This window comes from Podarcis cretensis (assembly GCF_951804945.1).
Source record: "Podarcis cretensis genome assembly, chromosome: 2".
Lineage (NCBI taxonomy): Eukaryota > Metazoa > Chordata > Lepidosauria > Squamata > Lacertidae > Podarcis > Podarcis cretensis.
The window spans coordinates 92,979,364-93,001,253 of record NC_137171.1 but is presented as its reverse complement, the minus strand read 5'-3'; the positions used below and the strand labels follow the sequence as shown (position 1 = coordinate 93,001,253).

At 41.1% G+C, this 21,890-nt stretch overlaps 1 protein-coding gene across 2 annotated transcripts; it reads left to right on the top strand.

Annotated features, from left to right (window-relative positions):
• The first annotated feature begins 626 nt into the window (after positions 1–626).
• EDEM1 (ER degradation enhancing alpha-mannosidase like protein 1) lies at positions 627–21,889 on the top strand. 2 transcript variants are annotated; one of them, XM_079965799.1, is made up of 12 exons: positions 631–1,367; positions 5,193–5,265; positions 6,493–6,596; positions 8,729–8,900; positions 10,026–10,209; positions 11,580–11,754; positions 13,527–13,647; positions 14,478–14,648; positions 15,126–15,199; positions 16,720–16,816; positions 17,208–17,393; positions 18,715–21,889. In XM_079965799.1, exons 1-12 carry the CDS (start codon positions 859–861, stop codon positions 18,802–18,804), a joined length of 1,956 nt encoding a protein of 651 aa, XP_079821925.1. In that variant the 5' UTR covers positions 631–858; the 3' UTR covers positions 18,805–21,889. The 2 variants fall into 2 exon arrangements, with proteins under 2 accessions (XP_079821926.1, XP_079821925.1); XM_079965800.1 differs by lacking the exon at positions 18,715–21,889 and having other exon boundaries at positions 627–1,367; positions 16,720–16,799; positions 17,208–17,343.
• The last annotated feature ends 1 nt before the right edge of the window (position 21,890 follows it).

The following is a 21,890-nucleotide window of genomic DNA, read 5'->3' as shown; positions in this document are numbered from 1 at the left end:
GGGATTCCCACATTGCAGGGGGCTGGATTATATGACCCTTGGAACTGCCTTCCAACTCTGCAATTCTGTGGTTTTATGAAATCACTTCCACCAGCTGTCAAATTAACAAACAAAACAACTTGTTATCCCAGCATCATAACTGGGGTTAGGGGCGTGATTCAAGCCCCAGTGCGTGAAGCAATCAAATAGGTGGGAGGAATAAAAGGTATTCAGCTCTTTACCAAACACAATTCAAAAGGGGGAGGTAGGGAGAAACAACACGTTTCAACAGTCCCTTGTTTACAGCGGCTGTACAAACTAAGCCAAAACGCAAGCACTCCCTCTAGCGGCAGCAGCGCTTCCCTTCACGCTCGTCATCAGGAAGGCCGCGCAGAGTGCACTCCCGGGCCCTCTGATTGGCTAACCGCTTCGGCTGGGGAAATCGTGGCTCGCCACGTCAGTTCCAAGGCTGGCGTTGTTGTTGTTGTCGTCATCTTTCTTCGACCGCTTCTCGGAAAGAAACCTTATGTGGGCGGGGACGAGCGTGAAACGCCGCGCCGCCGTCTCCGCGTGATGACGGCGGCAACGGTGACTCCGACACGGCCCTGTCACAATCCTCCTCCTCCTCCTCCTTCCCACCTCCCTCCTGCTCTTCACACCAGCCGGCCCTTAAAGGAGACGTGTTATTGTTTCTGCCAAGGATACGTGGGAAGGAGGAGGAGGAGTCTGAGGGGCGGGGAGGCCGGGCGCTTCCCCCCTCCGCGGTCCCCTCCTCCGACAGGCGCGGAGCTTCCGCTTGAAGTATGCGCGTGAAAGGGGCGCGCGGTGGCCGCCGTGGTGCTACCGCCGCCGCCGCCGCCGCTGCTGACGGCTCCGACCATGCAATGGCGGTCGCTGGTCCTGGCGCTGGTGGCGCTGAAGCTGGCCGGGCACGCGCTCTTGTGGCTGGCGGGGCCCAGCCTGGGCTTCTACCACCAGCGCCTGCGGGGCCTCTCCTGCAGCCCGCCGGAGGGAGGCGGCGGCGGCGGCGGCAGCAGTGGCGGAGCCGGAGCCTCCCCGCTCTCGGACGCGCGCTGCTTCGACGCCGGCTTGGTCGCCCCGCACTGGGCCTCCTTCTTGGGCAAGGCCTGGGGAGCCGGTAGCGGCGCCGCCGCCTCCTCCTCCTCCTCGTCGTCGCCCCCCAGGAGGGTCGTCGGTGTTGGCGGCGGCGGCGACGAGTACGAGCAGCGCTACAGCCGCGCCTTCCCTCCGCAGCTCCGCGCCCAGCTCCGCGACGCCGCCCGGGGCATGTTCGCCTTCGGCTACGACAACTACATGGCGCACGCTTTCCCCCAGGACGAGCTGAACCCCATCGAGTGCAGCGGGAGGGGGCCCGACCGAGCCGACCCGTGAGTAGCCTTCGCGAGGGAGACTCTTTTTTTCCGGGGCTCGGAGCCCCGCCCTCCTCTGCCCCCCGCGACTCCCGTCCCACGGTCTGGGTGGGGTGCGCGCTCTGCTCGTGCTCAGGGGCACCGCAGTCCAGGCCGTAGGCCCTCCTGCTTGCTTCGAGGGGGTGAGAGAAAGATAAAAGAGAATTTGGAGATCGGGCAGGGAGAGGGAATTGGACGTGGTCTCCCTGGGCTGTTGGCAAAAGAATGGAGTTAAGAGGGGAAAAGAGGACTTGAGAGTTTTCGGTGGGTGGGTGTGAAAACCTTGACCCATCTGTTTCAGCGGGTGAACTTGAACTCGACGAGAAAGTAAGAGTGGAGCAACTTAGGGACTTAAAGCAGGGAGACTTTGAATCACCTTTCAAAGAGTATTTTCTTTTGGGGTGGGGGTGGAGGGAACAGGTTATGGGATATGCTGCCATAGGCCCTTGGGAGCAAGTTGAAAGGGAGACCATTTGAAGCAGATAGCAACTACCACCTCTGTGGTTTAGGCATCATACAGTATAGGTATTAGTATGTGTTCCCATTTCTTGCCCAGTGCCGGATTTACATATAAGCTAAACAAGCTATAGCTTAGGGCCCCACTCTCTTGGGGGCCACCAAAAAATTTAAAGGAAAAACAATATGGATGTACATTTGCAAAATACAGTATAAGAAAAAAAATAAAATAAAACCTACATACAGCAATAGAGTTTTGTGTTGTGTAGACTCCTATGATGCAAGTAATGGGTCTTGACAAAGGACAGCTGGACATATAAAGGGCCTCATTACCTTCAGTAGCTTAGGGCCTCATCAAACCTAAATCCTGCCCTGTTCTTGCCCCAGCCGTCTTGTATCGATGTGGAGCTATGACTGTAACTACTGCGAGTGTAAGAACCCTAGGTTGGTCTGGGAACCCAAAGGTAGGAATGTATTGATGCTAACTCCAGTTGCAGTGCTAAAGGGAAAACCAACAACAACAGTGTTGAATGGTCCCTGCACATAAAAATGGGTGGGGAAGCAGAGTTTAAGTGAAAACATGGAGCTTGTTTTTGAGATGGGAAGGGTCGGATTTAGGAGAAGTGAAACTGGCAGTAAAGTTACGGCTGCGGATAGGAAAAGCAGTCTTTCAGAAACAATAAAACTGAACAGTCACAAGAGCTATGTAGTGACTGCATATGTGTACTCTTTCCAAAGTGCAAAGGTGACGGTTGGAGTGTGACAGCTATTGGTTTCCTCTAGTTTCTTTTATCAAATCTTATTCTTACAGAAGTGTCAGACCCAACTATGTTGCACCCAGTGATGCCATCTTACATGTTGTTTGCAGTCTTAAAAATCGTAGAGTGCTTCAAAAATTGCATGAGCATTGCTTCATTCCTCCTGGGAGGGGGACGCAGTCGACAGTGGGGTTTCCCTTGTTTGCAAAGACTAACTTTGCTGCTAAAGATTTGGATTAAATTTTATATAAAAGCTACACTATAAATATAGCCTTCTGCCCAACATCCTAAATTAAGTAAGACAGGTACTTACACAAAGATGGAATCAATGTGAGCTTGATATTCTGGAATTTGATCAGGATCACAGTTACATATGTGAAGCACATGGGAAAATCAATTAGACCTAGCCTAAACATTATTTGGGGATTTAATTTTGGCTCTTTGCTATGTATCACTTGAACAAATAGGCCTGTGCTAGCAGAGCAATTTGAGCTTAAAATTTTATTTCATATAAAGTTATATAATACTGTGTGGACTTCACCCATTCTGTCTTTCCAGATTATATTTATAATTGCCTGTGTGGCTATTTCTCAACAGATGCACCAGTAAGGAAAATCCAATTTTATGCTTAGAAAGTGCTTTTAGGGTAGTTTTTGTCAGGGTTGAGAAACAGAGTAAATCTTAAAGCTTTCATAATGAACAAGCTGATGTTGTCAACCTTTGCCATCTTGTTCAATTTTGAATGGTACTTTGGGTCCAAAGAACACTGTGTTCTTGGAGAAAGACATCTCTTCTCCAAGACATCTGTTCTCTCTCTCTCTCTCTTTATTTCCTAAGACAAATCAACATATTTTCAAAATATAAGTATCAACTCAAAACTTTAAAATATCTTGAAGTGTTGAACGCTGGTTGTAGACTGAATTCAGTAATTTGAAGGTTACATTGGTAACTTTATTCCAGTTCTTGAAAAAGGGAAGGAAGCTTAAATGTTGTATTTATAAACATAGCTGCCTACGTTTGTCAAAATAGTCTATATCATGGCTGTATTCGTGTTCCTAGCTATTCTTGCTTTGTAAAATCTGTTTTCATTGCAAGCAGCTTCTGTGTTTCTTGTCTACGAGTTTTGAGCTACTTCCTTTTCTGACTTTGAGACTTAACTGGCACGCAGATGTTTGTATAACAGCCTCAGATTTGAGCAATTGTATGGATATTTCAAGTTACTTTTAGAAAATCATGCATTTCTGCCACATTTTGGGACCTAGTTAAGACTATAAGACTGGGTTGAAGAATAGAGAAAAGTTCTTAAAAAAGAATGATGAGAGAGCTTACTTGCTGTTTTGATTAAATAGTTCTCACAAGGAGACAAGGTAACTTAAATTGAAGAGTGGCTTCCTCACTTCAGTGGTCACTGTAGCAAAAACAGCATGCTAAGCTCTAAGTGTATGTATTTGTACTTTCTTTGGATCCCATCCTAATCCCTACATACACTTTGAAAGAAGGAAAAACACACCCTTTTACAGCCTTGTTATTGATTGTGTGTCTGAAGAAATAAGCAATTGTGTTTTGATCCTGAGTATATATACCCTAATCCACCCTTCAACAACCTGGTGCCCTCTAGCTATTTTTGACAGCAACTTTTTCTCAGCAGCAGACAGCATGACAAAAGGTTATGGGACTTGTATTCTGCAACATCTGGAGAGCACCAGTTTTTGTTTTGTTTTAAACAGCAGAGTGCTGAGTGAGAAGATGTGGCACAATAATCCTGTCCTGCTTTTTGTATCAAGCCTTATAACAAGAATTATTTTTAATTTAATTTAGAAAAAGAATGAACAATTTTCTGATGATGTTCTAATTTGCTCATAGTTCAACAAGTATCTGAAGTTGCATCTCCCAGTTTGGACTTGTATACGTTTATTCACTCGGTTATACAGACAGTAATATATCTTCTAGATATTTATGTCACTTTAATTTCAGATGTGCCCAATCCATCAAGTCAAAATACCTAGGCCTACCGTAGTTCACTTATATCCTATTTCTGACTTTGGTAGCCTATGTGTCCTATTACAGTCGTACCTTGGAAGTCAAATGGAATCTGTTCCAGAAGTCCGTTCGACTTCCAAAATGTTTGAAAACCAAAACGCGGCTTCTGATTGGCTGCAGGAAGCTCCTGCAGCCAATCAGAAGCAGCAGAAGTCCCGTCGGACATTCGGCTTCCAAAAATCGTTTGAAAACCGGAACACTCACTTCCGGGTTTTGATCATTTGGGAGCTGATTTGTTCAGGAACCAAGACGTTCGAGATCCAAGGTTGCATCTTTGCCTTACTGTGAAAGAAATTGCATATGACTGAATTAAAAGTATAACATGGCAGTAGACTGATTTACTGTAGGAGTGTGCTAATACTGCATCTATGTTATGGGGCCAAGGCTGCAATTCTTTGGGTACTTAGCTGGGAACACATCCCATTAAATTCTTTAGGACTCTCATCCAGATAATCAAGCTTAGTATCGGGCTACAAGATTTATAGACTACATTCTTGAACTAACTTTTTAAAAATCTGATAGAACTAACTTCTAACTGACTTTATTTCAGTTCAAATCTGAATATCAATGATGTCCTGGGAAACTACTCGCTTACTCTGATTGATGCATTGGATACCCTAGCAGTGAGTTTAAAATGTTTTCTAATTACTGAAAAAAGAAACAAATGATCAAAAGTAGTTACAACCCCACACATGCACCTCTTGTTTTCCTTCCTTGCCTTGGTTAACACACATGTCTTCTGGGCAAAGAACCATACTATTCAAATCCGGAGTGGAGTGCCTAAGATGGTTGGATGGTGCCTCGTACACCTCCTTCTGGCAACTCCTGCAGCCAGGCTGGTGCCAGATGTATTGCTCTGCTTTCTTTGGACCACATCAGTGAGGCCGAGAAGGAGATCTTGTTTTGTAGGCATCCCAGGACCTCCATACACACTGCCCAGGCTTGCGCCCTGGGGAGGTCACCTCCTTGCTGTTAACACAGGAGTTTGATTTCACCTCAGGAGGTGCACTCCATTGTTTCTCAAGACAGACAGGTGCCAACATCTTCCCCTTAGATAACTCTCCTTTCCTGAGTTCTCTTCTGCTGGAAATGGAACTCCCTTATTCAGGGGAAAGGGATCTATTAGCTTCAGTTCATGTCTGGCTTTGGTGATAGTCACAAGCAGTGAGAGATTTGATTATATGTGCCAGTAGACTCTATGGAGGGGAGTGGAGTCAATTGTAAGCAGTTGCAATTGAATGTCTTGCTGCCAAGGTAGTTTTCTTAACTGAGGAAGGGTTTTTTTTAAAAGCAAGCTCGATTCAACATATCTGATATTTTTTATAACCACCCTAATTATTGAATGTTATTAAGATCCATGCCACAGTAGACTTTTGTATCATTTTCTTCCTGGTGGAATTACCCCAGTGCCATTGCATTCTGATTATTTTAACTCTATCGCCATTTGTATTAGTGTTAGAGCCTGCTTTTAGCTTGGACAAATCACTATAGCTTCTTTACATGGTGTTGTTTAGGCAGTTACACATTTAACCCTGTAAGTTGTTTTCTTATACTTTGAAACTTTGTATAGGGCATAGTTTTGTTGTAGTTGGGTTTTTTTTTTGCATAAATCATACACCTTAGTAAACCATCACACTTAAATTATGGTGCTTTGTGTTCTAATACTTTGTTGTTTTTAGGACGGTACCTTTTGAGGTCCTGAAATATTATTGGGATTTAGGAAATGTGACAATGGAAATTTCTACGATTTATAGTAATGCCTGATATTTAATTTTTGTTTTTAAACATTTTAAACAGCTAGTACAAAAACTTGTGATTATTTAATCTGATAATTATGTTTTGCCTTAAAGGTAATGGGAAATTCTTCAGAGTTCCAGAAAGCAGTGAAACTAGTCATAGACACAGTATCGTTTGACACAGATTCAACCGTCCAAGTTTTTGAAGCAACAATTAGGTAGGTTGCCACTTGAAATCTGAGAGCATTGTATGTGAGCACTAACTAAATTTATCACATTTTCAGAAGACAGTTAATTTATGCTTGCTTGTTGTCTCAAACACAGTGTAATAAATTGGTAATTTTGAGTTCTAGAAGAAAGTCACTAAAGCAAAATGGAGGGTTAAAGAGGCCCCACTTTTTATTATAAACAAACACCAGCAGGGAACTGACAATAATTTTAGCCCTCTTAATATTAAATGCCTAGCAATATTTTTTGTCCTTACCCCTGAAGTCAAAGCAGAGGAGGACCCACATGAAGTTCCTTAGGAGCAAAGTGCTTAGTAAAACTGTAATCATCTACTACAGAGAGTTACGAAACTTTTTGCTGTACAGTACAAATGGATCATGCTGCTGTTCTGTATGAATGGAGCATGCAACAGTACCTCCCTCCCTACAACATCCTCTTTTTGCACTCTCATTTTTCTTTTAAAAAAAGACACTACAAGTTGGGGTGCTGCTTTGCATCTTGGTGACTGCCCTTATTAGCAGTGCTATTTTTCTTTGACCGAGCTGCGGGAGGCAGTGGAAGACAGGGAGTGCCTGGCGTGCTCTGGTCCATGGGGTCATGAAGAGTTGGACATGACTAAACAACAATTTTTCTAGAAAAAGAGATGCCAGAACTCACCATGAACGCCTCACTCGTTCTCTTAGAATGGCAAGGATGTCCACCTGAGAGGTGCCGGAACTCAGTTCTGGCAAGTTCCCCCGGAAAAAAAGTCCTGCTTATTAGTCGTTTTACTGCATGCTGTGTGCAGAAGTACCAATGCATGTACTCCTCAGTTTGTCAGTTAATTTTGTTATAGAACTCCACTGTGCTTCGAGAACAGAGAACAGAGTTGCCACATTCAACTCTGTTTCCAACACCTGCAATTTTAACCACATTCAGATACTCAAAAGCAAGAAATGTATGTTACTTATAACTGGCAGAATTGAAATTAAGCACTGAACTTAACATACCTTTTTCGTTCCATACCCCTCAGTTGTGACTACTTCATTGCTTAAAGGTTGTCAAGTCTTGCCTTTTTGTGCTTTGCCTTTTGTTTACTTATGTTTAGTTAAATAAAAAGAATGTGCCAATGCATTTGAGTCATGATATATCTATTTTGCCTCTTGCAGCTAAGCAAATTGCCAGCATTTTGGCATTGGCTTCTTTATAAGAAAGATAGAGCAAAGGTTTGTAATCTGTTCTAGTGATTTGATTTTTTTTTACTTAAGAGGACTTTCTATTGAGGGTTTTGAAAAAATAATAATTGAGAAACAGCAAGTTTATAGATTAGTGGAGATATATAAACCTATCACAGTGATTTGCATCCTGGCTTGGAATTTTCAGTGTTAGTAATTTTCAGAGCCTTTTTAGAGGCTAACTACATGCTGAAAGCTCAATTTAGGTCCTGCACTTAAATTAATTAATTCAACTTTACTTTACTTGGTATTTCCTTGTTAGCTGAGACTACAATCACAGATGTGTCCTTGCTCAGGACATGCAAGCTCATAATATTGCCAAGTATGGGATGGTGTACAGAATAAACATAAAACCATTTATATTGTTTTTGGACATGACAAAATTGGTATTAAGACATTGTGATAGTAGGAAACATGGCAAGTAAATGACAGCAGATTTTTCTGAATTCTGTGCTGGTAGACAAAACTGATGTGAAATAGCTCAAGAAGCAGATTAAGATGCTCTGCGTCTTACATGTTGATCTTTCAGTCGAAGAGTATAGAGTGTGGTTTGGGCCCAAGGCCTAAATGTCTCTCTCAGCCAGACCTCTCTTTGCCCATGGAACTTCCTTCACCCCTTTCCCCAGGCCACATCCCTCAGTGGCCCTGCTTTGCACCCCAGGTGCTTTTTGCCTGACTAGTATGTGTCCTTGAATTCTCATGATGACCCTTGCTTCCATGGATGGAGGTGATTGGAACGTTGCCCAGGAGAGTTGCAGCGCTTAGACTGAAAAATGTTCCCCACTCCTGATATAAGCTAATGTTCTGTTTGATCTTCAGCTTGAACCTAACTTTGATAACTGATATGCTGTACATTACACATAATGTAGCAAATTATATATTGTCTCTTTTAAAACTATCTCTTACAGGGTTTTGGGAAGCTTGCTTTCAGCCCATATCATCATAACAGATGCCAAGCAGCCTTTTGGGGATATGACTATTAAGGGCTATGATAATGAGCTCTTGCATATGGCTCATGACCTGGCTGTAAGACTGTTACCTGCTTTTGAGAACACCAAAACAGGAATTCCATATCCTCGGGTAAGTGTGCCATGAAGAACGGTTTTCATGGAACCTTCTTTAATACTTCATTCTACTTTCACTTGCTGGGGCTAGATGGGTCTTAAATATTAAACGTAAGGCTCGCATTTTGAAAAACTAGATTGGAATATCATCCACGTATAGCAGCTTTGTGGAGGAAGTAATGCCTTTCTCAGCACATCTGTGCTTACAGGCCTTGCTTTCTCATGTTAAAACATACAGCCTGACAGCAGAAAATATCTTTGCCCTCACTTTAAAAATTTGCTGTCAAAATCAACTGCTTTAATGGATGCCCTAGGTCAACTGTTGGTTCCTCATCATGACTGTGTTCCTGGAGCTGTTCCATGTTGAATATTTTGCAGTGTCTGACTTGGTCTTTTGATGGCTGGGTATTTACATGCCAAATGTTAATCTGGATACTCCTTTAAGACAGATTCCCTGTGGAATATGATGCAACCTCATGACAGAACACTGATGAAACACACAAGTCACTTTATATTTGTCTTTGATTATCAAGGTGATTGGAATATCATCCACGTATAGCAGCTTTGTGGAGGAAGTAATGCCTTTCTCAGCACATCTGTGCTTACAGGCCTTGCTTTCTCATGTTAAAACATACAGCCTGACAGCAGAAAATATCTTTGCCCTCACTTTAAAAATTTGCTGTCAAAATCAACTGCTTTAATGGATGCCCTAGGTCAACTGTTGGTTCCTCATCATGACTGTGTTCCTGGAGCTGTTCCATGTTGAATATTTTGCAGTGTCTGACTTGGTCTTTTGATGGCTGGGTATTTACATGCCAAATGTTAATCTGGATACTCCTTTAAGACAGATTCCCTGTGGAATATGATGCAACCTCATGACAGAACACTGATGAAACACACAAGTCACTTTATATTTGTCTTTGATTATCAAGGTGGTAGAAATGAAGGAAGCAAAAGACAGAAATGTAACTGCTTGCTTTTCAAGAAATGAACATTTGAGCCTTCTTATCTTTGTATAGGTAAACTTAAGAACAGGAATTCCTTCTGGGGGCAACAGTGAGACCTGCACTGCAGGAGCTGGATCCTTATTGCTGCTTGCTTTTCAAGAAATGTACATTTAAACCTTCTTATCTTTGTGTAGGTAAACTTAAGAACAGGAGTTCCTTCTGGCAGCAACAATGAGACCTGCACTGCAGGAGCTGGATCCTTATTGGTGGAATTTGGAATTCTTAGCAGGCTTCTGGGCGATTCCACTTTTGAATGGGTTGCCCGCCGAGCTGTGAAAGCACTCTGGAGTCTAAGGAGCAATGACACTGGACTATTAGGTGCATAATAGGTTTATGGGTCTTGCATAATTAACAGAATTTGTTAACTGTAGTATAATCCCGAAAAGTTACTTATTTAAGGTATTTATATACTACTTTTCAAGTGAGCCTCACAGATTGACTTACAAAGCAAAGGCAAGCTGCAATGGGTGGAAGGCAATTTTTTTTTAAATCAGATATCCCTCCCCCCCAGCAAGGTAGGGGAGCTGTTGTGGGAGGCAAGATGGTACTTGCATAGTTGTGATAGCTTATACCACAGCATCATTTGTATGGTCGCACTGGGACCTTTGTGCCCAATTGCCTAAAAATCCTCCGTTATATTAGGAATAAATTTTTACTTCTACGCTAGTGCATCCCCTGTTTGCTTGTGAGCAGTGCATCATAGATAGGCATATTACAGAATCGGGAGATGGGATTGTTTGGGATCCTTGCTGCATGTATGTACACACAATGGAAAATACATTAGCTGCATACTGTGTGAAGCCACCCTAATTTAGTGAATGATTATCTCTGCAATAATGCACCACGGCAATGTTATAGGAACACTCAAATATGGGTATTGATTACTGCAATATAGTCACCTGGTGTAGAATGCAGCTATGTGCCCACGTGATGATGAAGATGGGATTCTGTACAACTAATTATTTGTGAACTGTGTTGTTGGTCTTCCAAGCCCTGTTCTCAGAGTTTGTTTTTAATAAAACCTTGTACTTTCAGTACTTCACATACAGTCATACCTCATCTTATGTCCGCTTCATGTTACGTTTTTTCAGGTTGCGTCCCGCGGCAACCCGGAAGTACCAGAGAGGGTTACTTCTGGGTTTCGCCACATTCACAGTAACGCTAAATCGCGCTTCGCGCATGTGCACAAACACCAAATCGTGCTGCGCACATGTGCAAATATGGCGCTTCAGGTTGCGGGCTTTTCACGTTGTGAACGGGACTCTGGAAAGGATTCCGTTCACAACCAGAGGTACCGCTGGACTTTAATGAACATACAGTCCTAAAATCCTCTTGAAATGATTTGGGAAGTCCAAGCTTAAAGTCCCCTTTAGGAGTGCTTATATTAGCAGACTGTTGAAGGAGATCCGCTAACATCCAAGCCACAATTTTATTTTTAAAAGACAATGCAAAGGGATCTAGCTTTCCCATACTGAATGTTTTGCATCCAGACTTTTGTTTTGGGTGTAATGCTTGACTTCTATACTGATGTCCTCTGGCTTTTGAGATTGTATACGCTTTATTGTAATTTATTTCATGTTATACAGGAATTTTATACTACATTGAGCATTATCAGCCAAGCAGTGTATAAATGCAACAATTTTTGTAGCTATTCTTGGATAATCTTTGTCTTTGTGTTTACTTCATAGGCAATGTTGTGAATATTCAAACTGGCCACTGGGTTGGAAAGCAGAGTGGTTTGGGAGCAGGATTAGATTCCTTCTATGAATATCTTTTGAAATCTTACATCCTCTTTGGAGAAAAAGAAGATCTAGAGATGTTCAGTGATGCTTATCAGAGTATTCAGAACTACTTAAGGCGAGGGTATGTTCCTTACGTTACTATCTTCAGGAGGATGTAAAACTTGTCTGGGCTGGTTGGAACATGGAACATCAGTTTCCTTAAGAATAATTATGTGTTCCTCTGATGTACACTTAGAAACTGTGATTATCACAACAAACTAAATTGACACTTACTGTCTACCTTCAAATTCTTCTGCAAACCCATGTTGTTGTTCAGTCTTTGGCGTAACCACTTAATCCCCATGCCCTACTTGTAATTAGATGTGTACAAGCAGACTTCTGCTTGTGCAATGGGACATCACCTTCCTCTCCCCATACCCCATACCCCACTCAGATCTGTTCCAAAGAGCCCCCCAACCTTCCAGAGTGGAAGGTAAAATATTGTTGCGTAAGTGAAAGTCTGTTACACTCATAAGCAGACACTTTGAGTTGCAACCTCAAGTATACAAAATTGAAATGGTTTCCCCCTCTTTACTCCTCTCTCCTCTTAGCTCCCCTTCCTTGATTTCCCTGTGTCAAATCATTGATTGTAAGAACTCTGGACAGGATCTGTCCTCCATATACTGCCATCTATTCTAACATTATAGTAACAGTGATGTGGGGTGGAAGGTTTCCCAGTGCTTATATTTTCCATTTCACAGGAATGTATGCTAGTTACAAATACAGTATAAGTCAAGTTTCACAGTTTCAGATGTGTTCAGCTTTGTTTCCTCAATGTAAGTAAAATAAACGTGTTAATTAGATTACTCTCTAAAGTACTGGAAAATTTTCTGATGTACACTGGAAAACTTCCCAATACAAATTAACCTATTTTGTGTAGGGGGGGGGGAATCCAAAAAATGATCCAATTAAAAAATAATTCTATTAAATCCACACCACATTATTATAATCATGCTTAAACAATACACAGTGATAGCTTTATACCAAGCTACCACCTGCTTAGTTTTTGCTATAATCTCTTAGATTGGGTGACATCAGAGCAGTCAAAGCTGTAGCATATTTGAAAGGTTTCACAAGCCTTTAAACTGACATGCACTGCTGTAGGTATGCTGTATGTACACTTTCTCAGCATAGCCCTCCATCCTGCAAGTAGGGTTATAATGGTGAACTACACTGTATGATTGTTATAAACTCTCCATATAAGTTTGGTAGAGGGAGACGAGGCCTCTAATAGCCAGGGAATAACTTTACAGCCAGGGAATAACTTTACAGAGAACTTAGTTTTGCTTGTGTTCACTGGATGTGGGAGTTTGGGGGAATGTATCTCACTTTATCTGTCAGTGTTTTAGAGCAGAAAACAACATTTTATTCATTCACCGAAAGGCTCAAACTCTGGCATCCGTCCTTCTGAAATTTTACAAGGCATTTTAAAAGTTATTTGCACACAAATTGACCCATGCAAGATTTTTTTAAAAAATAAATTTATTCCCCAGACTTTAAAAGACTTCATCCTCTTGCACAAAAAATCCTGCACTTGTCTAAGGTTTGTCAGGTTTCGATCTCTCAGAAGGAACAACTGTGCCTACACATTTTTATCTATTTCTGTTAAAAAGTTATAGCTGTTGGTTGATTTCTCTGTAGTAGTTAGAGGGGTCATACAAAGACCAAATTTTGATGAGACTTCGGATCTGGGCCACAGTGGGTTGTGGTCAAGGTGGTCCAAGCTGAAGCAACTCACTTTCTGAGATGCTGAAGCAGGAGCGAAATGGAATCTTGTCTTCAGTGTGCACCACTTGTACATATAACGATAAGGCATATTGTTTTGAATCAAACCTTGCTTTTTATTCCTTTTAGGAGAGAAGCCTGTAATGAAGGTGAAGGGGACCCACCACTCTATGTTAATGTAAATATGTTCAGTGGGCAGTTGATGAACACATGGATTGATTCTCTTCAAGCTTTTTTCCCTGGGCTTCAGGTATTTTCAGTTTGATGGAGAAAGTATAGAAAGCTTTGCAAAATGTGAACTATTAGGAGCTCAGCCTCCCAACCTAAAACAGATTTTGTTGGTCCTTTCTATAAAACTAGCATCTGGTAGGAAAGACTCCCCCATATTCAGTTCTGATCTTGCCTTGCACTGTGCAGTTGACTTGCAAGTGTGGGTACTACTCTAACAGCTGGAGCTAAAATGCATATGTATGACCATACAGATTCCAGAAGTGCAATGTTAGCATCATCATGCGGGTGGGAAGTGAGACAGCCGGTGCCTATTCCCAGGGGATTGATTTGCCAGCCGGCTGCTTAGCACTTAAGATGAAACGGATGTTGGGTTGTAGTGGTAGACACAAGAAAATCGCAAAAGGGTTTGTGTGTGAGGGAGATACTAAGGTTCCTTGACCACTGACAGCTCCAGTAAAACTGGTTATGTTCCTTTTGCAGCAAAAGGTATGTAGCAATTCAGCTTCTACTGCTGCTGATTGAATGTTACATGGAGTTGCACATTACATCACATTACAGCATGCGCCTAATACATAGGTTTTCCCAGTCTATTTTTATTATTTGCTTGGTGGTGTCTGGTCCAAAAGCAGCTATAGCGCTTTTATATGTTTCAAAAGTCAGAGTTCTTTTGCTGAGCTAATGTTTGCTACACAATTTTAGAGCAGCGTTCCTGATAACTGATTTATTGTCTGGTGCTTTTCCTGGCCCAGGGAGACTGACGATACTATGAAGGAAATTGGTAATGTTACTGTATTATTACCAGTGAGCTGTCCTACCTTTATGCAATTTTTCAATTTTGCTGCTTCTCAGGTTTTAATAGGTGATGTAGAAGATGCTATTTGCCTCCATGCATTTTATTATGCCATATGGAAACGATATGGAGCTCTTCCAGAGAGGTACAACTGGCAGTTACAGGCACCTGATGTCCTCTTTTATCCCCTAAGGCCAGAGTTAGTAGAATCTACATATCTTCTTTATCAGGTATTAAAGGTTTTTTATATATATAATTGTCTTAATGAATGTATCCTTGTTGCTGCTGCTTAAGAGGTGTGGTCCCAATATACAGTTCATTATTTTCAAACTGATTCAATCTATTCTATTTGAGAAACACTGATTTAAGGGAATCATTGGTTTAACTTACATTTTTGGCTCCATGTTTGGATATGGCAATCAGGATCCAAAGAACTGGTTAAGTAATTTAGTTTTTCTTGCGTAGAGGGTGTGGGGCTCACCTCCTCCCACAATGCTAACATTTGAGTTGGCATAGTGGTCTTCTATCCAAACTCTGGAAACTTGTTTAAATTCTTATTGGTGAGAACAAACTAGGATTAAACTATGGTTTTGCATCTGGTTTGTTTACTTTCTAGTGGCTGAACTATTTAGCTTTACTAGTGTTTGAGCCTTTATTTACATGGCATTGCATAATTTCTTCACACTTATTTCCTTCCTTTTATTTAGGCAACAAAGAATCCATTTTATCTCCATGTAGGCATGGATATTCTTCAGAGTCTGGAGAAGCACACAAAAGCAAAGTTAGTTTTCAAACTAAACTTTTAATATCACCTTGTGCTTAGCTATTGGGAAATATAGAGACAAATGAAACCTTTTATTTTAAGTTACTTGTGAAGTTTCTTCTGAACTGAGCTGCATGTGGCAGTTTATAAAATATGCTTGCTTCCATTGAATTAATTTTGATTCTCTTATCTAACGGGCATGTGAGCAACCTCTTTGCTTTTAAACATCAGCAACGCTATGGCTTGGATCCCAGTGCTCACAAGGGATGTTTGAAAAACCTGTGCTTCAAGTGTTAGCCCCTATGTTGGATTTGCAAATCTTGCTTTATTTTGTGTGTAGTACTTCTATATTGCCTACTAACCAAGTTTCTTGAGGCGGCAGCTTACAATGCATTCAAAATACATGAGTTATAAAAGGTAAAGGTAAAGGTACCCCTGCCCATACGGGCCAGTCGTGTCCGACTCTGGGGTTGTGCGCCCATCTCACTTAAGAGGCCGGGGGCAGCGCTGTCCAGAGACACTTCTGGGTCATGTGGCCAGCGTGACGAAGCTGCTCTGGCAAGCCAGCACCAGCGCAGCACACGGAAACACCGTTTACCTTCCCGCTATAAAGCGGTCCCTATTTATCTACTTGCACTTAAGGGTTCTTTCGAACTGCTAGGTGGGCAGGAGCTGGGACCAAAAGACGGGAGCACACCCCGCCACGGGGATTCGAATTGCCGACCATGTGATCGGCAAGCCCTAGGCACTGAGGTTTTACCCAAAGCGCCACCCTATATTGCCTACTAACCAAGTTTCTTGAGGTGGCAGCTTACAATGCATTCAAAATACATGAGTTATAGGGAGGAGCAAAGGTGTTTATAAGCCTCTCTGCAGTTTTCAGGTGTTCGGTTGGTGTGTTGCTGCTGAATTTCTGGGCCACAAGCAGGTCTTAGAGGAAAAGAAAGCAGTCTGGCATTAGTCCCTTACAGAGCGGGGTTTACTCACTGGTTTGCTGCTGCCTCTTACAACTGAGAGAAGTTTCATAAGGAGTCATATGAATGAGGGGAAGAGAGTTTAAACGAGGAAAATATTTCCCAGCATGCCCATGGCTTTAGTTGTCACTGTGCCATAACACTTCTCAGCACCCTCTCGCCATCTCCTACTACTACCAGCCTGAATTATGGAGAGGAACAAGCTAATGGTTGTGGGATATTTGTTCTAATGTTTGTGAGATATTAGAACAAGATCTGCTTATTGCTCTTGGGTCTGCTGCTTGACAGAGCAGAGTTGCTCCATCAGCAGTAACTAGAAGAAAGCTAAGAGTAGCAGTAACTTTTGGAATACAGTTAGAATCATAGAATTGTAGAGTTGGAAGGGACCATGAGGATCATCTAGTCTAACCCCCTGCAATGCAGGAATCTTTCGCCCAATGTGGGGCTTGACTCCATGACCCTGAGATTATGCTCTACTGACCAAGCTATTCCTCTCTGGGCTTAATTTCTTAAAACATTTGTGTCTTATTAGTGATAATTGAGGTTTTTAAAAATTTATTTCAGATGTGGCTATGCTACTCTGCACCATGTTATAGAGAAGTCCAAAGAAGATCGGATGGAAAGCTTTTTTCTCAGTGAAACATGTAAATATTTGTATTTGGTAGGTATCCTTTATGGTCAGCCTTGGGGCTTTCTGTTTTAAAATAGGCTTGTTCACTAGAACTGGAACTAGCAACAAGTGGTAGGTCTGCTTATAATGATTCAGGGGGGGGGGGTGTACACACACACACACACACACACATTTATACACACACACACACACACACTGTTTTATAATATAATCTGTGTATCTAACACATTGGCAGGCATCGTCTGTAATAAATATGTTATACTGGTAACCTACATATTCAAAATACATTTTATGGCATCTAGCTGCAGAGTAACCTGTTTCCTGATCTGTGTCAGTTTTGCAAACGTGGTGGTACTGCATTGCTGTTATATATTATGCTAAATGTGAAACATTAAGGATACATAAAAAATTCTTGTTTCAGCTTTTTGATGAAGAAAACCCAGTGCACAAATCGGGCAATAGATATATGTTTACTACAGAGGGGCATATAGTATCGCTGGATAAGCGTCTTCGTGTTTCACTGTGGCAAGATACTTTCCCTGAAGAACAGAAGAAGAATGAAAAGCTAAAGCCAAATGAACTTAGAGCAATCAACTCTACTTCTAATGTAAATATAAACCAGTTCCAGTTTGGGTATAGTAGTTGTGTACAGAAATAGGGAATGCAAGCAATTCTGCCCAGTTAACTAAGCATTTTGTAACTAGTAAATATAGAGTGTCCTGGGGGCGGGGGGAGTGCCTGTTTTTTCAGCAAATATATCCATGGATGCTGCTCAGATATATTATGATGGCAATTGCAGTATGTATTTTTCCTGTAAATAGTTTCTGTTTTGCTGAATAGGAATGATCTTATAATTAGCTTTTGAGGGGGTGGAGAGGATCAGAAACCCATTTTAGAATCTTAGGTTCCAGCCTGCAGGGACCTAAATCTGAAGGTTTGGGGGGGCAAACTTTAGTGTTCAGACAACCTGTGTCCAAGTATTCTCCAAGACATATTTGTTTCATACATATAAGTGTTGCTTGTCTTTCTAGACGATGGTCAAGATGCAATAGCAGATTAAAAGCCCAAATGTTCAGAAAGAAATGAGATCTCAACAACATAAAATTTCTTCTAGACACTATAATTCATAGTCTTTGCCTGAATTTGTTTAATGCACAATTCTGCACCCTTCTTGAATGGTTGTGACTAGAACCACATGAGACCTAGCTCCGAATTTTTCAGAAACTATGTAGATACTGTATTCATTTGCTTGCATCATGATCACATGAATACACAGGGGTGGCAGTGATCTACCCCCTTTTTGGGGGTTCAGGTCAAAGAAAGTTGTTGAGCTTTTTAAAATTGTTTAGCTTCTTTAGGGGGAGCCAGTGATCTACTACAGTGATCTACTACAGTGATCTACCGGTAGATCATGATCTACCTGTTGGACGTGCCTGGAATCCAGTTGAATCCAGTTGAACTCTGGGGCGGGGGGCACATTTTGGTTCAGGTAGTCAAGAAGATGCTTTGTTGAATGCAGTAAAGCCAAGTTCACTCATCAGTTCCTTCCAGTGGTAAAAGGGAGCTTTGTGTGCATGACCAAGAATCACAATGGGTGAGCTGATGTTCCCGGAATGTAGCAGTTTAACAGAGATATTCTACTTGTTCCTGTAAAGTCGCCAGAGTTTTGGATAGCTTTGAAGGCAAACTTTTCAGTACCGAGGACTATTTCTCACACTTTCTTAGATATGAATGTGTCGAGTAACACTCATCATTTAAGTATGCCCATTCCCTTACGTCTGTTAGGAGCAGTATCTGATCCTGTCATGTTGCCAAGCGATGTGTGGTGTGAATCATGCCCTCCCATCCAAATGGTACAAGATTCAGTCCTGAAAAGCAAGCTGCTGTGAACTTCCAACTATTAAAAAACGTCTCCTTCTGTTTTGCAGTGCAACAGAGTACCAGATGAGAGGAGATACTTGCTGCCTTTGAAGAGTATTTACATGAGACAGATTGATCAGATGGTGGGCTTGATCTGAACATCTCTTCATATGGAGTAATCCTTAAGGCGCAAGGCAGCATCTTGTTCTGAAGATGAGTCTCTTGAGCCACACAGCTTATAGCAGGTGCAGGCATTTAAATAGCCACTCATTGTAATGAAGGATTCAGTTTAAAGATGGAAAGAGGATCCTGTGCTAGACTCCAGTTGTTATCACTGAAATACAGTCGGATGTGGCATATTTTGCCTAATGTAAGCTACGTTATCGCATGTGAAACTTTGAAGCTTGTATTTCTGAAAAATATGTGATAGACTAAGGTGACCTTTTAAAAGGATTGCAAGTATCTTGTATCATCACTTAATTGCATTCTAAATAAGAATGCTGGAGAGAACCTATATATATTTCTTATAAAAAAGGGGTGTGTGTGGAAAAAAGGGAATGTGCAATTTCTCTCACCAAGCTTAATTATTAGATTATTTAACTAGCAATAAACAATATTAATTATTGCTCAGGTAGGAAAAAATCCATAGGTTCTGGTTTACTCGGTGTCTTGCTGGAAATGTCCTAATTGAAATGCAGTTTGTTGTAATATCAGCCAAGATATTGCATCACTGTGTTTAGGACTAACATCTAGGCTGATGTTGAAAACAGTGTTCTTAATTAGAATTGCACATTCAAGGGTGTATGGAGTTTACTAGTTTCTGAAACCAGTAATTTTTAGAAGGTGCCTTCTAGTAGGTGTAAATGCACAGAGCCACTCATCTGATACTTTGTATTGCTGATTTACCAACATTCACAACATTATTCTGTTTATATTCATCTCCTGCTTTGTGCCTCTCTGGGAGATCTTCCTGAATCTAAGTATTTACATTCCTTGTAGTTGTAATATGTAAGCTTTTTGAGCTAGTGCCTTCTTAGCTGTTTTCAGAACAGAGGCAAGGGCTTGAGCTGTTCATTTTCCAGAAAGAAATAACCTTTTAAAAATCATTTATAACTATTGTGCTTTTACAATATAAAAGATTAACATCCCAAGTAGTGTTTGAGGGTTGTACACTCTCCTTTCACGTTTACTGTGAATTGAGTATTTACAGGTGATTATTGCCCCTTCTTGGGGCATGTATTTTACATATACATATAGCAGAAGTAGTAGAGAGAGAAGCTGATCCTCAAAGATGTTCTGGCCTTTGATTCCCATTTTAATTCCTGTGACAAGAATATTCATCATTTTTGAAGCACTTTGGGGCAACCAAAATGGATATAATATGAGGCCTTCTTTTGCTTCTGATGAACAAAGCCTTTCTTCCACACCCCAGTAAGGCTGGGAAGGTAGAAGAGAGTATCTGCCTGCCTTCAGGAATATAATTTAAACCCACTTGAGGATTCTTACAGTAGATTGAAATATGATTATCGATCAGCATTTTCCTCTTTGAAAAGCGCAATACATCTTGGATCAAATTTTACCATGCATTGTGTACATACCAGTTTCACTACCTAACCTAATCCAGTTCATAATATATGTTTGCTTTCACAAAACACATTTCAAATACTACATAATATTTATCAAATAAATAATTAGGGCTTGCTTAATCTCTTTGGCAAACAAATGAATCTCAGGGATCTCAAAGTAGGCTTATGTTTGCCTAGAAGATTTTGTGTTTCACTGTACAGCCTTTCTTCCTATTTTCTCAGTGTTGCTATTTGTAAGAGAGAGCGAACAGTTCAGAATCCTCTGGAAGATTAAAATCCTATAAAAACCATGATACCTCTATAGGTGAGACCAGATCTTAATGGCCTTCTTTTTTTCCTCCAAAATTATGCCTATGATGTTTGACCTAGTAGCTGACTTTTCAGGTCAAGCAACACTTCCTGAGTTGCGAGGAGAGCGCAGATGAAAAAAATGATTGGGCTTTTTGACCAGTTATACAGGGCTGGCATCATCTACTAATCCTGCAAAGGAGAGCATGTTAACAGTTCACAATTAGAACATGTGCTTTAGGAGGGAATGTGTGAAGCAAAAAAGCTGAAAACTTCAACATTGGCTGGAACCTTAGAGCAGTTTATGCAAAGTACTTTACTAGCACAGTGAATTTTGCTATTGTGCCCAGTTGGGCCCCACCCCAGTCATGAACTGCTTTTGAAACTGAGTATTTCCAAAGTTTTTGTTGTTGAAAAAAGATCCTGGCCATAAGCAGTTGATGTGATGAGAAATGCAAACTGAAACAAAGTTTATCACTGCTATAATCATGTTGTCAACAAAGCATGCTGTCACAAGGTATGTATGTGTCTGCATAATGGGTTCGACTGGGTGTGTAACTTTTTCGGCATGTCCACATTGGCGCTTATGACTATGTGTAGCCTCTTTGATGCAAATTGCACGTTTTGTAACTCAACTTAGGAAAGTTTGTGCCTACTAAAATGTTGGGTGTCCAAATGGTGACTTACAGTTTGGCTTATTTTTCCAAGTAATGCGTTTCAGATGTTTGCTTTTTTTAAAAAAACAACAACAACCAGGCTACTAGAGTTCTAAAGGCTTAAGGGCACTTACAAAACACTTGTACTTCTAGTCAAAATAGTATAGTTCTTTCCCATGTGATTCAGCTAGCATTTTGATTGGTTTTGGTATGGATAAAATCTCATATTGAGAAGGTTGTATCTGTCCTTAGTGACTGGTGTCCGAGGCCACTCATAGATGCTAATATGTGCTGTGAACACTCAAACAGATACCTGATATTGACATAGATTGCACTATCTATGGGGATATGAAGGGACTAGATCAAATTTCCAAGTGAAATATTGAAATTTGCAGTCTTTCAATATTTGAAGATTACCAACACTGTCCTATAAAATACCTTTTATTGTTACAAAATGTGTCCAGTTTCTTCTGTTGCAATATTAGTGTTAAGACCAAGTCTTAAGCGTTGCTTGGATAACTTGCCAATTCATAAAACCAAACTGAATTTCTCACCATAATGTGCAATATGTGTTTTTTTTTCCTAGCCTAATACGGCATTGTTACAAAATGTATTTAATAGGGTGAGGGCGTTACTGTTTATAAAGGATCAGATGGTCTGGAAAATGTAACACAGATTTTACATTATAATTTGTATTAAATACTATTTCTTAAT

What these genes read in the sequence shown, in the direction of transcription:
- EDEM1 (XM_079965799.1), top strand. Translation starts at nt 859, where the DNA reads ATGCAATGGCGGTCGCTGGTCCTGGCGCTGGTGGCGCTGAAGCTGGCC. An exon ending in GGGCCCGACCGAGCCGACCC is followed by an intron (nt 1,368 to 5,192) that starts GTGAGTAGCCTT and finishes ACTTTATTTCAG; the next exon opens with TTCAAATCTGAATATCAATG. An exon ending in CTACATATCTTCTTTATCAG is followed by an intron (nt 14,649 to 15,125) that starts GTATTAAAGGTT and finishes CCTTTTATTTAG; the next exon opens with GCAACAAAGAATCCATTTTA.